This window comes from Mastigoproctus giganteus, chromosome 6 (assembly GCF_048544385.1).
Source record: "Mastigoproctus giganteus isolate SK-2022 chromosome 6, ASM4854438v1, whole genome shotgun sequence".
NCBI classification, from domain to species: Eukaryota; Metazoa; Arthropoda; class Arachnida; order Uropygi; family Thelyphonidae; genus Mastigoproctus; species Mastigoproctus giganteus.
In genome coordinates, this window is record NC_143580.1 from 45,086,430 (window position 1) to 45,104,668 (window position 18,239).

Below are 18,239 nucleotides of genomic sequence, written 5' to 3' on the forward strand. Positions count from 1 at the left end.
TTGTTTTTTTTTTTTTTTATGTAAACTCCAAACACGAGAGGTATTAGAACCTATAGTACTTAGTATAGTGCTTGGGTTGGAGGTTGAGAAGACGAAAGAAGATATTTGTTGACATTGGACTTGAACTTCTGTTGACTGTAATTTTCAGGAAATACGTATGAAGGAAGGTTGTTCCAGAAAACTGCAGTTGAATGAATAAACGAGGAAGATGAAAAGTTGGTTCTGTGAGTTTGAAGTTGGACAGTAAATGGATGTTGGCTGGTGGCAGCACGTGTTCGGACTGTTTTGAAAGAGAGAGCGGGAATTATAGAAGCCAATTCAGAAGAACAGTGCCCATGGAAGTATCTGTAGAAGAGGCATGCAGCAGAAACAGTACGTCTATTAGACAGGGAGTGGAGAGAATCTGTCAGAGATGAATCATTAATTAACATAACTGCCCTCTTCTGAATGGAATCAAGAAATCTGAGAGAGGTTTTGGGGCACCACCCCAGATGTGGGAACAATATTCCACGGCAGGACGGATTTGCGATTTATACAGAGTGAGCAGCTGTTTGGAAGAAAAGTAACACCGAGAGCGAAAGAGAAAACCAAGTTTTTTAGATGCAGAGGAAACAATATTTGTAATGTGCTTGTGCCAAGTGAGATTATAAATCAGGGTAATCCCCAAAAGAGATATATCATTTTGCCTAGAAATCGGAATGTCACTAAAGATAAGCATAGGAGCAGAAGAATCCTTTTTGCGAGATATAAGACAAGACTGAGTTTTAGAAGGGTTGAAATCAACTAAGTTGTCTTTGCCCCACTGGAGAATTACCTGAAGATCGGCATTTAAGGAATTGGTAGCAGATTTTCGAGAAGTCGAAGCTGATTGAGCAGTACAAGGTTTCTCAAAGTGGAATCCAATGTGCTATCATCGGCAAAACTATGGATAGGATTTCCAGTAAATGGAAGAAGGTCATTAATATACAAGAGGAAAAGAGTGGGGGAAAGAACTGAACCTTGGGGGACACTGGCAGTGGAAAAGTTAGAAGACAGCGAGCCATCTACCATCTCCCTTAGTGAGCGATCAGAGAGAAAACTGGATAATCCATTACTAAAAACAGTTGGCAAACCATAAGATGGAAGCTTGTGTTTAGAAGACCTTTATGCCAAACACGATCGAAAGCCTTTGAGATGTCAAGAGCAACTACTTGTGTTTCACCGAACCTTTCAATTGAATTAGTCCATAAATGGGTAACGTAAGCCAGAACATCACCAGTTGATTGACACTGACGGAATCCATACTGGCGATTGTTGATCAGATGGAAGGTTTCTAGGTAGTTTAAGAGTTGGTGGTTAATTGATTTCTCCATTACTTTGGAAAAAGTGGAAGTAACTGCAATGGGACGATAATTGGATGAGAGGGATTTGTTATCCTTTTTAGGAACTGGCTGGATATGAGCAAATTTCCAAGCTGAAGGAAAAACACCTTTGGAATAAGAAAGTGAAAAAAGGCGGCAAAGAATAGGAGTAAGTTCAGGAGCACAGGTTTTGAGAACAAGTGGAGAAATACCATCGGGACCTGGAGCTTTCTTAGCATCAAGATTCATCAAAATCCTTCTGACATCCTTTTGACAGAAGACCACAGGAGGCATTGAATGGAGCATGTTGGGAATGGTGGGAGGTGTTTTGCCAAGATCATTAATATATGAGTTAGAAGAAAAATGGGATGCTAGCAGGTCAGCTTTGTCCTTGGCTGAAGTGACAACAGAACTATCTGGTTTGGACAGAGGTGGGAGCAGAGATGTGAAAAGTTGTGGCCAATAGCTTTGGCAAGGGAGCAGAATGCTCAGCTACCATTAGGGCAAGAAGGAAGTTTTCTACTCTTAGCCTGTTCAAACTCTAGTTTGGACTGATTAATAACTGCTTTACAATTGTTGTGAGCTTTGGTGTAGGCAGAAAATGAAACTGAAGAATTAGAATCAAGCCAATTATGATATGCAACATTCTTCTCTTGAACAACCTTAGCACGTTTATTGGAAAACCAAGGTTTTGATAAAGGACGAGATTTTAAAGTGGAGTGTGGGATAAAGGATTCCATTCCTGCAAGAATAATTTCACTGACACGATCTGAGCAAACGTTGACATCATGGAATCCGACCATGGAAAAAAAGAAAAGAAATCTCGCAGGTTATCCAATTTTGCATTCTTGTAATGCCAAACAACACGAGGTTGGGAATAGCCATGAGATAAAGGCTCCATTGGAGAAGAGACAATCACCAAGTTGTGATCTGAAGTGCCTAAAGGACCTCTCACTTTGACCGTGTACTTAGAAGGGTTGTTTGTGAGAAAAAGATCAAGCGTGTTGGCTGTATGATTAGGATTATCCGTTATTCTTGTAGGTAAATGAACAATCTGTACAAGGTCATTAGTAATTGCAAAAGCCTCAGCATCTCCACCAGCTGGGTCGGTGTGACTAGAAAACGGAAGCCAGCTGGAGTTGTGAACATTAAAATCGCCAAGGAAAATTACCTCACTGTTAGGAAAGTTAGACTGGAGAAAGTCAAGTTGCAAAGAGAGAAAGTCAAAAATCTCTAAGTGATTAGTGGAGTTGGGAGAACAGTAGAGACAACATAAATTTTACCCAATGGGGTAGAGAGATTTTAAGCAGAGAATTTCAAAGAGAGTAGATTTCATATTGCCAAGTCTCTGACAGGGAATATCAGAACGGACATATGCACAAGTACCATCTTTGAGACGAAAGGAATCATACAGCGAGTAATTTGGGCATCTGAGATGAGCAGTAGTTGAATCAACCGATAACTGAGATTCTGTCAGAAAATGTACATGGGGTTTGTCAGACTGCAAGTGGAAATGGACATCGTTGAGATTAGAATTGAGACCACGTATATTTCTGAAATGAATTAGGAAGAGCTTGGGAGGTTTAGATCCTTTCGCAGATAAACTTGCTCTATTAGTTTGACAATTCAGGTGTATTCAATAGTGAGAAAAAGTGGGTGGGACATGATGTATGAAGTAATGAAATTTTTGGATATGGCATACACATGGTAAGAATATACCCAGATCCTTGACATAATGTGGCCTCGACAATGCTCCCCGCATACCCTCTACTCAGACTCCCTCCAGGCACTATCTGGCAGAGTAGAGGTAGCAAGATTATACACTAGCTGATCCGGAAGCCTCCTAGAGAGTTACCATTAAGTTCGGTCCTGTGTACTAACTAGCGGCCGGCCTGCGAACACCGTTTTAGAGCTGTACCCTCGAAATTTGAGGAATATTGGATCTCGCCACGACGTTCATCATAACCTCAAAAGTCATCAATCAAACTGCATGATGGAAGAGATAGGAAAGTGTTGACCGGAACTTAGCTGTAGAGACTAAACATGGGTTCCACCACTTCAAGCCTCCAATAAGTAAAGTGGTGATATTGCACCGGTTGATGAGAGTCATCTACCACCTAGTGTACTGCTTGGTAACATAGAGGGGCGGCATTCCTCCGTGTGGTGTGGGCGCCACACCTCGACCCCTGCTTACGTTGGTTCACACCTGGGTGGTCACCCACCATGTACTTGTGCATGGAGGTTATACCCAGAATTACTAACAGTCCTGCCACACTGAAGGTGCAAGCAGAGGATTTGGCTGTCACAGACCGTCCAGACTTTGCCAAAATTGGGTCCACTTGACTTGAATGTCACCCGAATATCAGTTCCATCAGCGTTTTAGACTCCCAGGTAGCAAGTGCAGCTTGTCTGGCATATCTGAGAGAATGCCTGTGAGAACCTCAAGGACCAGTTTTCTGTGTTTATAAATGATATTGATGATGGTATATCAGGCTTAATGTCCAAGTTTGCAGATGATGCGAAGGTTGGCAGGGTTGTTAATGACACTAATTAATGACAGTACACTGCTGCAACAGGATCTAGAAAAGTTAGCAGATGGGCTGAGAGGTGGCAAATGAAGTTTAACCTTGACAAATGTAAAGTACTATATATGGGAAGCAGTAATCCCAGAGTAAAGTATCAACTCTGTGGTACCACACTGACAGTGGTAGAGAATGAAAAGGACCCTGGGGGCAATTGTGCAGGCAGAAATGAAGTTTTCTGAACAGTGCAGATGGTCTGCAAGAGTAGCTCATGGTGTCTTGTCAATGATTTACAGGAATTTTTCTAGCAGGGATAAGGAGGTGATTATCCCCTTGTATAAGGCAATGGTCAGACCACACCTTGAGTACTGTATACAGGTCTGGAGGCCTCATTTTAAGAAGGATGTAGAGCTGTTGGAACGAGTAAAGAGAAGGACAACAAGATTAGTGAATGGAACAAAGGGTTGCTCTTACGAAGAAAGGCTCAAACCATTCAACAGTGAATGTTTTGAGCATGCTCAATGCTGATGGGATTCTTTCTCTTTCTCAGAATAATCACCTGAGAGGGCATAAATTCAGATTGAGGAAAGGCTGTTGTAGGATAGATGTGCAGAAGTTTGCCTTTAGCCAGCGGGTCGTTGATTGCTGGAACAAACTTCCATCTGTTGTTGTTAAAGTTGATAGCTTAAATAGATTCAAGGCAGAACTTGACAAACATTTTGAGTGAGTGGATGGGTGAAATAAGGGTTTTTTTTTTTTTTTTGGCTGATGCTATATAAGCTTGCCTTCTTGCATCATGTGTCTATGCTAATGCTCTCAGGGTAACTGGGGATTTTTTTTTTTTTGGCTGGTGCAGCATAAGCATCAGCCTTCCTTGCACCATATAGCTAATAATAATAATAATAAACCAGGATGCATTTAGTTGTACTAATGCTCATTTGTATTTAGGTTGAATTTGTTGAACAAACAAGTTCTTTTGTTAGCCTGGTAACATTGGACTTGCTGAAAATTGATGTGCCGACCTAGCTGCCAAAACTGCAACAAATCCTATATACCAATCCTTTAGTGCAGAGGTCTCAGACTACAAGCTTCATTATAAAGAAGCAATGTTGTACTAGCTCGACTATAGATAGATCACACACCTGACACATCTTTATCTGCTTGTGGCTACTGATCCACCACAGTTCACAAACTACAAAACCCATATACAATAGTGACCAACAAACTGTTTACCTTATTTTTCACAACAAATATCTCTGAGTATTGCTCATCTCCTACCAGATGTGCCACACGTGGTCAAAATTTAATTTCCTCAAATGGATACAACTTACAACACGGTGTCAACTTCAACATTCATACAGATAAAACTACATCTATGTGAATTAAATGAATTGATATAGTTTATGAATTAGTATAGATATATATGAATTAGTATTTAACTTTACCATAGTTAAATTACTATTATTCCTGCATTGCAAACCCCATAAAAGAGTAACTTTTGAGAGAGAGAGCATGTGCCTTTCTCAGCTCTGCAGCATACTACACATCAATTTAAGTAGCATATTGTCATATGTGACAAATAACAGAAATCTGCACATAATACACCATCATGACACAATCATGAACAACATAAAAAAAAAAAAAAAAAAAAAACAGCAGAAAGAATAAGAGAGAGAGAGAGAAAAGAAATGAATCACTCTTACAACATGTGATAACATTTTATAGAGTATGCGAATACTCATCATAAAGCAAAGTAGAAGATTCCATGGTAGAGTGAATATTTTACCATGGAATCTACTGGAATACTACCATGGAATACCCTTTCGCTTATTTCAGTTTATATTGCAGCTAGAAGTAAAAATATGCAGTATATCTAGCCATGAGTGTAATCAGAAATTGTATGAATGGCAAGTTGTTTGAAGATCATTACAGGAGCAAGATTGGTATGCTGCTCTCGTCAGTAGTGCTTGGCAGCATCTGATCAAGTAGAATTAGTTACCTTTTTCCTAATAATACCGATATCTTATATTTGTTTAAATATAAATTACCATCAGATACATACCCCTAAATTATATGATTTTAGAAATGAGAAAGATATTTTAGTAAAATGTAGAAAATACGAATGTCAATAATCTGAACGAGCCAGCATTTATTTATATTTTAAGCTGGTGCCATAAAATAATTACAATAAGTGCCAATTGTTGTGATCATGCTTGTGAATTGAATTGAATGATTATTGTGATCATGCTTGTGAATTGAATTTTGGTTCTATTAAATGGCAATTCTATTAAGCAAAAATCGGAGAAATATTATCCACAGGCTATAAAAATGAAGATATAAAGCACAGATGTACACTTTTATTACCCTACCAATTAACAAAATTAAATGATATGTGAAAATTGACAAACAAACTGAATGCTGAATTAACAAACAATCAACAAACTGAATGCTGTCCAACTCAACTACTCTTGTTGAAAAGAGTGAGAGATCTGGCGGCAAAGAAATGAAGTTCGAAAATGGTGCAGCTAAAAATAAGTAATTTTTTTTGTTAAAGGCCTATACATATATGTCGCGGCCGAAAGTTTTTTTTTTTTACCCAATGAATAAAAGTATGTAAGTACAACTTTGTGTTTTTATTTCTAAACTTTCTAAACCCTTTTTTTTTTTTTTTTCAGTCTCCAGTACAGTATTTTTGAAAAGCTCAAAAATCCGAACAAATCGGAGGTCCTAACTACCCCCGGTTCCAGTTCAAATTATTGACGCTCTACTGTATGCACTTACATCATTTTTGAACATCTGCAACACTAATCCCACCTTCACTTCAACGTTAAGATAATTGTAAAATCTATGAATATAGAATACTTGAAAAATAGTTTTGAAGGCAAGGAACTACACATGTCGTATACTGATCCTACTTTGCAGTGTTGAATATGAATCTCTCGAAAAATAGTATCACTAATATCTTTGCATTTGAAGACTGTGCTGTTTGAAATTGCAACAATTAGAACAACTGAGAGTAAGGAAAGTTCACAATTGTTCCACATTGTTAGATCCATTACCTAAAACGTGTTAATTTAAATTTTTGGATTTGGATTAATAATGAAAAAAAAATAAATAATTAGGCACAGTTCATTTCCATAACTCTACTCAGCCCTGATGCTAACAAGAAAATTAAGAAATAGTTGCAACACTAATTTTAAAAACTGCTATACCGCATTGTATGTCTGTACAATAATAAATACATAAATGTCAAAAGTATTTTATTCTCATTCATTTTACTTTCAAATAATAATGTGCTTGACATCTGTTCCAGGGGTATAAAAAAATAATGGAGTCAGTGGTTAAAGAATTAATGCAGGATCATTATGACAGGAATGCAGTTATTCAGCAATCATTGCTGATTCATTAATGGAAGAATTTGTGTGGCCAGTCTGATTTTGCTAGTATAACTTAGTTACAGAGGAACTGGATGCAGAAAATAATTTTGACATCATATACTTAAATTTTGGTAAAGTATTTGATTATAGCAGTCAGCCATTATGGAGAAGCTGTGTTACTGCTGTGGATAAAGGAGTGGTTGAGTGGTAGGAGACAATGTGGTTATTAATGACCAATGCTCTTCATGGACTAATGTTATGAATAGGGTTCCCCAGGGTTCAGTGCTAGGCCCCTCACTGTTTTTAATATTTATTAATAATATTGATGAAGGCATATCAAGTTTACTGATGCAAAGAATGATAGGGTGGTTAATGACAGGAATCAGAGTATGCTACAGCAACAAGACCTAGAGAAATTGGGCAGATTAGCTGAAAACAGCAATTAGGGTATTAATCAAGATCAAAATTGGGGCTTAGTAACACTGGTTGGCATCAGTTTTCTCTCTGAATAATTTAAACAGGTTCTCATGAGAAATAGTTCAAAAACTCATATGTGCTTAAAAAGTTCTCATCACCCTCAGTTTTCAAATATTATAGGTTAACAACCGAAAACCAAGACGTAGTTTGTTTAATCATCTTTTTTATCTGTTTTATCTCTTTATTTTTTAATAATTTTTCTAGAACATTCAAGAGATTTCTGGAGCTATCTACGGCATTCTGGAATGTTTTAGAACAGTGGTGTCCAGCCTGCAGCCCCTACAGGCCAGATACAGTGAGAGAATTTTTATACGGCCTGCGTGGAAAGTGAACTAAAACAGCATTTTATATTTTGTAAATTATAAACCAGAATTTTCTCATTAAATGTTAAATTTTGTTCAGTAAATGTTATTGTGTATTGTACTTAATATAGTTTTTGAATATTTTCAATTTTAGCTGTATCATTATATTTATTCACCTTAAGGTTAAAAAGCAGTGATCCTTTTCAGGTTGTAAGTTTTCTAAAGTGATCATTTAAAAGCAAAAGTAAGATATTTAAAAAAAAAAAAAAAAAAAGTCATTTTTTTTAATTTTAACAAAATCTGAAAAATATATCACTGACATAAGATTTGTTGCACATAAAAGTATTGGGAATTTGCATTTTTTTATACACAGCTGAAAATAAAAAAAAACATTAATATGAAAATAGAAACTTCCTTTTACACAAAACAAGATATGGAAAATGTAAAACTAATTTTTCTCGAATCACTCAGTGCAGCCTACGAAACAAATGTAACATTGAATATGCTCCCCATACAGGAAAAGGTTCGACACCACTGTTCTAGAATATTGTTACATGTGGAAGAAAGGTTGGGATGTTTCTGGAAGGTTGTAGAACCTTCGACAGAGTACTCTAGAAACTTATCTACTGGTATATATTCGACTGGGTTCCACACCAAGCAAGCATTTTCACATTTCTAAAAGTGTATGCTTTTCAGAGAGTGAGTGATGAACAAGTGTTTTAGTGAATTAGTGTTTGTAAACAAGTGTAGTGTGCATAAGTGTAAATCGTGAACTGTTTAAATAAAAATTTTTTAATTGTGTTCTCATTAGCATTAGTAGAGGCATTTGATGCAAGAAAGCAAGCTTATGCAGCATCAGCCAATAAAATTAAAGTAAAATAAATAAATAAAAAATAACCACTTCCACTTCACCCCTCTGTTTGTTCGAAATACCTGTCCAGCCGAGCCTTAAACTTATTTAGGCTATCAACTTCCACGACAAGGGATGGAAGTCTGTTCCACCTACCAACCACCCGCTGGCTAAAGGCAAATTTCCGCACATCTATCCTACATCTGTCTTTCCTCAATTTGAATTTATGCCCTCTCAGGTGATTATTCTGAGCAAGAGGAAGAATCCCATCAGCATTCAGCATGCTCAAACCATTCAAGGCTTTGTACACCTCTATTAGATCACCTCGTTGCTGCCTAGTCTCCAGACACTGTAATTTGCAAAATTTAAGCCTTTCTTCGTAAGAGCACCCCTTTGTTCCATTCACTAATCTTGTTGCCCTTCTCTGTACTCATTCCACCAGCTCTACATCCTTCTTGAAATTAGGTCTCCAGGCCTGTATACAGTACTCTAGGTGTGGCTTGACCATTGCCTTATACAAGGGAATAATCACCTCCTTATCCCTGCTAGAAAAATTCCTATATATCATTGACAATACACCATGAGCTACTCTTGCAGCCCGTCTGCACTGCTCAGAGAACTTCATATCTGCCTGCACAACCACCCCCAGGTCCCTTTCATTCTCTACCACTGTCAGTGTAGTACCACAGAGTTGATACGTTGCTCTGGGGTTGCTGTTTCCCATATGTAGTACTTTACATTTGTCAATGTTAAACTTCATTTGCCACCTCTCAGCCCATCTGCTCAACCTTTCCAGATCCTGTTGCAGCAGCATAGTGTCCTTGACAACCCTGCCAACCTTGTATCGTCTGCAAACTTGGACATTAAGCTTGATATACCATCATCAATATCATTTATAAATACAGAAAACAATAAAGGACCCAATACTGAACCCTGAGGGACTCCACTAATAACATTAGTCCACAATGAGCAGTATCTATTGATTACCACTCTCTGTCTTCACCCCCTCAACCACCCCTTTATCCATAGCAGCAATTTGCCTCCAATGCCACACTGCTCCAATTTGTGCAGCAATCTTCCATGTGCAACAGTATCAAAAGCCTTTCTAAGATCCAAGTATATAATATCAAAGTTATTCCCTTCATCCAGTTCTTTGGTGACTGCATCATAGTATCCAATCAGATTGGTCAGGCAAGACTTCCCCTTAACAAAACCATGCTGTGTCTGAGCTGTAACTGAAGTCTTGTCTAGATGATCCTGCAGTGCTTCTTTAACCAGTGCCTCCATTAATTTTCCGGGAACAGAAGTTAAACTCACAGGTCTATAATTACTTGTGTCAGCCTTTGATCCTCCTTTGTGAATTGGGGTCACATTTGCACATCTCCAGTCCATGGGTACCTCCCCTGAGTCCAAGGAAGCTCTCATAATTATGGCTAAGGGTTTGCTTACTTCCATTGCTGCCTCCTTTAATATAACTGGATAGATTCCATCCACCCCAGGTGCCTTTCTTGTGTTTATCTTCAACAATTTCTCCTCCACTTTACTCTCAGTTATTACAAGATTCTCTAGCTTACTGCCAGAGTTGAATACACCTCTGGCATTCCCCTCCCTGAATAACTCCTCATGTGTGAATGTCGATGCAAAATATTCATTTAGTTTGTTAGCTACCTGAGCAGGATCATCAACAGTTGACCCATCGATATCAAGTGGACCAATCTGATTCATCCCCTTCCTTCTAGAGTTTACATAAGAACTCTAGAAGGAAGAACTCTTTGCTGTTTTTCTTCGCATCCTTTGCCAAGGATTTCTCGTAATCTGCCTTCACCTGCCTAACCTCCTTCGTAACTTGGTTACAGATCAACTTGTATCTATCATAGGCTTCTGTGTCACGTGTTAATTTGTATGTATCCCATGCATTTTTCTTCTCTGCCATATGTCTCATTAGTTCATCTGACATCCATTTAGGCCTAAACCTTGAACAATATTTTTTAGTTAGTATGTAAAGCCTAGTAGCTTCCAAGATAAGTTCTTTGAATGCTTCCCATTTTGAATTTGCTGTTGGTAACATCATCAGTTGATCCCACTGTATAGAATTTAAATACTGTCTCAGTCCACCGTAGTCGCCTTTACGAAAGCAATACCCCTTCCCTTTACCCCTAATGGTAGTTACCTCTTTGAGTAAATCCCACTTCAGAACACTGTGATCACTGCCACCTAGTGGTTCATTTATCTGCAGATTCTTAATGCATGAAGAATCACTACTGATAATCAAATCAAGAGTATTACTCCCTCTAGTTGCCTCCCGAACATGCTGATGTAGAAAACAATCATCCAATAAATCCACAAAAGCCTTGCTAGTGTGTGAGTGACCAGCCCCCAAATTCCAGTCAATATCTGGGAAATTAAAATCCCCCATAATAAGACTCTCTGATTTACTGGCCCACTCTATTTCTCTGTACAGTTTCTTATTATACTCGTCAGAGTCATTAGGCCTATAGCACACTCCTACTCTCAATTTTGATCTCCCAATGCTTATGTCACACCAAACTGACTCGACACTGCACTGTCCAGCGATGTCGACTGGCTTCACTTCCTTGGATTTTATGTGTATCTTAACTAATAGCATAACCCCTCCTCCCTTCCTATCCTTTCTGTAGACATTGTACTCCCCAAATTCCAGTTCTGCATTCCTTATATCTGTGTGACACCACGTCTCTGAAATCCCAACAATATCTGCCTTTGATGTTTTGAGCAATACCTCAAATTCATCAAATTTATTTACTAGACTCCTAGCATTGGTGTACACGCAAGTATACATGCACCTGCTCTTCCTCTTAGCCACCCTAACACAACCCATGTGTTTACTTGTACCCCAATGAAATATCCTGCATCTTATTTTCCAGGCTGCTGCTCATTCCAATAGAAGCAGTGCAAGAATCACTTTCTCCTCTGCCAGTGGCTACTGTTAATCTATTAGTCCTTGTATCCCCCCAATCTAGCAGTTTTCCGACCCTCCTAACACTGCCTCGATAGCATCGGCAAACATTCTTGCATCCTTTCTATTTAAGTGTATTCCATCCCTGTAGAAGCAGTCTCTCCTGTTAACAAGTGCAGACCAGGCTGAAAAAAAATTCTACCCCTTGAGCCCTGCACAATCTTTCCAGGGCCGAATTGATCGACAGGGCCCTCATCATTTACTCCCTCCTATCGTGTCTGGGCAGAATTGCAGACACTTTCAAATTCAACCCTAATTCACGGCTTTTTTCATCAGTGACCTGTACTTGTTAAGTAATTCCGCCGGTCTCCTACTCTTAATATCATTAGTGCCAACATGTACAACTATATCACCTTTTGTGCCCTTAAAAGATGATATCCGCTCTACAACGTCATCAACCTTTGCCCCTGGCAGACATACCCTGGTCCTGTTCCACCTATCCTTTTTACAAAGCATGTTTCCCGTTTCCCTGACAATAGAGTCACCAACAACTACTAGTTCCTTTGGGACCAGCGCATTCTGCCTTGGGGGCTGCCGCTGTGTTGCGCGATGACCAAGTGCAAGCTCTGGCATTGGTGTGGGCAGCTGAGAGCTTGATGGGCCTCTCACTTGTAATCCTTTGAGGGCATCCGCCCTGTCCTTCAAGTTCTCATATAGGCCCATAACAATGCTGAGTTGACGCCTGATTTCCTTACACTCCTTGGATTGCGCACATACAAAGACATCCCCCATGGCAGTATCATGTCCCATACCTGACTGCTCCGCAAACATCAAGCAAATAGTGCATCTTAAAAGGCTGTGATTCAGAGGGCAACAGACCCCCTCAGTTCTCCTCTGAGCCACAGCATTCCCATTAGCTTGAGCCTTTTGCTTTGCTGCTCTGGTTTGAGTCATGATTTCGATTTACTTTCAATAAAAATTTCAATTTCAGTACAAAATTAAATCCTAAACTTGTATCCCAACACAGTTATAACGCTATATTTATGTTTCAGTAACGAGTGTTATCTACGAAATCTACGAGTGTTATCTACGAAATATTTGTTTCAGTAACGAGCGTTATCTACGAAATCTGCGAGTGTTATCTACGAAATATTTGTTTCAGTAACGAGTGTTATCTACGAAATCCCTTTATATAACTTCCCGTTTATGTTTCAGTAACGAGTGTTATCTACGAAATATTTGTTTCAGTAACGAGTGTTTTCTACGAAATCCCTTTATATAACTTCCGTATCAAGTTATGTATTAATTATTTATTTTTACTAATTATTTATATTACGTAACCTAAGTGGTTATATGTATAGTTAAAAGTACAATTTAATTGCCAATGAAGTTCGACAAGATTAATAGATTTTACTGATTAATTTTCGCGTAGCAATGGCGGCTATTTACGATCGGTAAACACGTGGATTTGATACCCTTTCCAATACTAAGTAATACCTACAAAAAAACTCCATCTAAGTTACTTTAAACTTAAGTACCGTAAATAGGAATATAAAGCTACTCTAGAAAATAAGTTAATATGTCAATTTGAACTAATAAAGCAGAAAATAAATCAGAAAAAACTTCTCTGTTCCAAGAGTGGCAGAAAGGCACGTCCACACAGGCAACCCTCGTCCTCCTTCCTCCTCGTCCTCCTTATGTGTGCATACCTCAACTGGTTATGAAATAGGGGCATTCAATAAATTATCTACCCAAGGTACTTCCCACAGTTATATTTCAGTGATTCATGATTTATCTTGTCCCTACATATCTCAACTTGAATCATACTAATTTTGATCCCATTATGTTTTTAGGCTGTGCTGCTGTAGCAAAAAGAAGGAATACACCTATATCAAATTATGCACTTTGCTGAAATTGGAACATTCCGTCATCAAGTTTTTCACCAAAGAAGGAAATGGGCAAAAGGCCATTCATGAAAGGATGGTGGCTGTGTATGGCAACAGTGCACCTTCAGTGTACCAGGTGAAATTCTGGTAGAACAATTCAAGTGGGGGTAGAGAGTCCCTCAAAGGTGATCCACGTCCAGGAAGGCCCGTGACAACAACCACTCTAGAAATGTGCCAAGCTGTGGAAACCCTTGTGCTGAATGACAGACATTTAAAGGTGTCCCAAATCTCAAGGGAATATGATATATCTGAGGGAAACCTCCATGAATTTTGGGGATGGCTAAGGTCAGTGAAAGGTGGGTACCCAGATTTCTGACCCTTGTGCAGAAGCAATTCAAAATACAGTGTTGTGAGGAGAATTTAGAGTTATATGGAAGAGGTCCTGAAACTTTCATCTCCAGAATTGTTTCTGGTGATGAAACATGGGTTCATCACTGGGATCCTGAGACCAAGCAAGAATCAATGCAATGGAAGCATAAGGGTTCTCCCCACCAAAAAATTTCAGACAACCTTCAGCACAACCTGTAGCACAATTCGCGCATGAAATCCCATACCCCAGAGGCAGACCAACTTGTAGCTATTGTAGACTTTAGTACTTTTCATCACTCTGTTACTTTCCCATGCTATCTTCTTCTACTCTATTAGACTGGCCAGCTCGACATTCATTTTGGCATCCTCCTCCTGCAATATTTTCTTAATGGTATATATATATATATATATATATATATATATATATATATATATATATATATATGTGTGTGTTCATGGCTTTTGATTTTTGATTTAAAGGTATTCCATTATTTGCACCCCCTCTGCATTCAGCTCAATCATAGATACCATATAGCACCTTAAACTGCCATAGTCCCCTCCTTTGAAGGCCGACCGGGCTAGCCGAATGGGTAAAGTATCTGCCCGGCAACCCAAAGGTCGCGGGTTCGATTCCCGCCTCGGGCTTGGATCAAAGTACTGCAAAAACCTTGGGAGGTGCAATATGGCCACAAAAGCTGATGCGCCAACAACTACCAAATAAAAAAAAAAAAAAAAAAAAAAAATCCTCCTTTGAAATTAAAACCCATGCCTTTATCTTTAACTACCCTAACATCTTTCTTCATAATTCCAGCTAACAATTCACAGATGAATCACAACACCTACCTTCCTAGGTGCTGTGATTCATCTGATTCCATGAGTAATGAAGAGGTCAAGAATAGTCTCACCCCTACTATTTTCCTCTATCATGCTGGTACCAATAATAAACATGTAAATTTAGTTTGAATGCTCATGACCACTCAGGTTCTTCGTTATTTTTTTAATTTACTCTATCATTTGGTTTTATATTAGTAAATCATTTTATTCATTTAAATTCAATTCTGTTTAATAAACAGAATTGAATTTAAATGAATAAAATGATTTTTCAGTGGTGATTTGTATATTTGCATTTTGTTTCAGTTCAATGATTGAATGAGTTGGAATCCAAGTTTGCATTTTGTTTGTTGTTTTCTTATTTAATCGATACTAAAAACTGTTATACTGCATTGTATGTCTATATCAATCCTGGAAGGTTGCTGTGTTAGCTGGCCCTTGTCATAGCAATTTAATGGGTTTAATTTGTTTGTCTCTGTGATCAGATTACATAGACACCCATTGTTATTTGGCTGTGGTAGCACTCAATGTTTGAAATATAATTCTTTATAAAGCTCACAAGTGCTTGTCTTCCTTTGAAAAGATAGTGATTATGAACTTTGTGGTATTTTTTGTCATTATATAAGTGACACTCATTCTTTTGGTGTGGGCATGTGTCTCTTTGGGCAAGGAGCTGTGCATTCACTCCTGAAGTGGGTATTGCTTTCATCTTTTCTTTCCTTCCTTATTTTCTGTTTTATTTTATAATTTTCTTTATATTTTGATATCGGGGTATTTAGGTTCACAGGAGCAAATTGCCACCTTGCCTTACCTCTGTGACCTTATTAACAGCATTAATTTGCTATATTTATTTCGTGGTTTTAAGTGTTCCTTATATTTTTTTAAAGCTTTAATGACAACATTAAGGTGGAGTTTAAGTTTTTATACCATGCTGCAAATTTAGCCATTTATATACTAAAACCGATTTTTTTTTTTTTTTTTTTTTTTTGCTTATTAACATGATTTTATAAATATTTTGAACTTTGAATATTAGAATTATATTTTAATTTTTTATTATTTTTTTTAAATTTTTTATTTTTTGCAAATGAGTGTTGAATATTGTGAAAAATATTTCTGCTTTTTGGCAAGAATTTACACTATGAAAAATACATAATTTTCTTTTAGTCCACTGTTTGTAACGTGGAAAATTGGAAAAGACAGACGGCTAAGAGGTTGTATAGGAACTTTTAATGCCATGAACCTTCATGCAGGTCTCAGGGAATATGCTGTTACCAGGTATTAATAGCTTCTTGAATTTATATAGAAAGTTCTAATTCTTGTTTAAAACTTTTCATTAATCTGTTGGTTTGGCCAAAGTCAGGAACTGTGGGGAATTTTTATAAATAGTAAATAGTAATATTTGCTTATTAAAATAATGTGCCTTAAAGTAAATGGTCATAATAGGAGCATGTGTTGTAGATTTATTTTTGTACATAATAAAACTTAATTTATTTATATATTAATTTTAATTACAGTGCAACCTCAATATAACACTTCTCTTCATGCTGTGGTTTTTGATGTACCATGGGTATGACCATGTCCCCAAAATGGTTTATGAAAATAAGTAGTGTGTTCAAAGAACTGAACATGCAATTCCCTACTGGAAAAATTGAATGCAGTATTCATCAGGGGTTGAAAAAAGGATTTGTATTCGCCCAGCTCAGAAGTAGTTATGGGAGAAAGATGGTTTTTTTTTTTTTTTTTTTTTGGTTTGATACTTTAATCTCTATAGCAACCACACAAATTTTGGTCTCGATCTGACAATTCATGTTTTTTTCTGTGCAGTGGTAAATGAAATTTCACAATGGATAATGTGGAATACAGATCGGTGATTCATTTCCTCTTTCTGCTTGGGAAAATACCCAAAACAATCCACAAAGGCATGGTTGCTGGTTATGCAGAAGGCTGATCAAGTTATGGTGTTTTTGCACATTGGTATAAACAGTTCAAATGTGGAAGAACCTTAGTGCATGATAAAGAAATCCAGGATGCCCAGCAACTGCTGTAACAGAGCAAAAATTGATGCATCAATCCTGGGAGGTTGCTGTATTAGCATCATAGAACTAGACTGCAGAGCTTCAAATTAGTGTAGGACCTGTGGAGAATATCATCCATCAGTAGTCGCATATTAGTACAGTGTCTGCTAGATCGGTTTCCAGACTTCTGACCCCTTAGCAGAAGATGGAAAGGACATAATGTACTCATGAAATGTCAATGTGCCAGAAAAAGCAAGTGGACCTTTTTTTTTTTTTTCACAGTTAGCCACTACGGATGAAACATTAATTCATCACTATGATCCCAAAACTAAACAAATATCAAAACACTGGAAGCATGCAGAATCGCAACCTCTAAAAAGGCAAAGGATTTGACCAAGTTTTCTTTTTCATAGCAGTAGTTTTCTTTCGTGTGATTTGAACCTTTGTGTCCTTGAGTATATTAGAATTGTTTCCTAGCTGAGAATTCATAGTGATATCACCCGAGTGGGCTCAAATTCTGGGACCTTTGGTCCTTGAGGCTGTTGCAGACATTCTCTCGGATATGCCAAGCTGTGCTTGCTACAACTGATATTCAGGTGACACTCAAGTCAAGTGGACCTAATTTCGGCAAAGTCTGATCGGTCTGTGACAGCCAAAACCTCTGCTTGCACTTTCACAATGTTGGGACTGTTAGTAACCTTCGTTACTAACCCCCGTGTGCAAGTCCTGAAATGCAACACTTAGCATGCTATAAGTCACCACCCAGGTGCAAACCAACGTAATCAGGAGTAGAGGTGTGGCACCCCTCTATGTTACCAGGCAATACTAGATGGTAGATGACTCTAATCAACCACTTTGCTTATTGGAGGCATGAAGTAGTGGAACCCAGGTTTAGTCTCCAGAGCAAAGGTCTGGAAAATCTCCCCTCATCTCTTTCATCATGCAGTATGGCTCCTCCGTAGCCAGGTTGGCAGGAGCAGCAGTGCGTAACACACACTTCTTGACTAGACTGGGGGTTCGAGCCTGTGACCACCAAATACGGAGGATGCGGAAAGGTCAGGGAATGACCACCGCATAACCCCCGACAATATGACCTTAGTTGCTAATGCTCCTAAAAACCAAATAACAATAACAAATCATACAGTATGATTAATGTCTTTTGAGGTTATGGTGGGTATCATGCTGAGATCCAATCTTCCTTACATTTTGAGATACAGCTCTAAAACGGTGTTTGCAGTCCGGCCACTAGATGTGCAAGTAGTGTGCATACAGGGGGACGTTGTTGAGGCCACGTTATGTCAAGGAGCTGGGTAAATTCTTGCCATGTATATGCCA

At 38.2% G+C, this 18,239-nt stretch overlaps 1 protein-coding gene across 1 annotated transcript in view; it reads left to right on the forward strand.

The window, feature by feature from the left end:
• LOC150084217 (nuclear protein AMMECR1-like) overlaps positions 1–18,239 on the forward strand; it is a 174,493-nt gene that overhangs the window by 49,562 nt on the left and 106,692 nt on the right. The window contains exon 2 of the mRNA XM_090375105.1: positions 16,054–16,164. Within this exon, the coding sequence (XP_090231231.1) occupies positions 16,054–16,164 (111 nt within the window). The remainder of the gene's footprint in view (positions 1–16,053; positions 16,165–18,239) is intronic.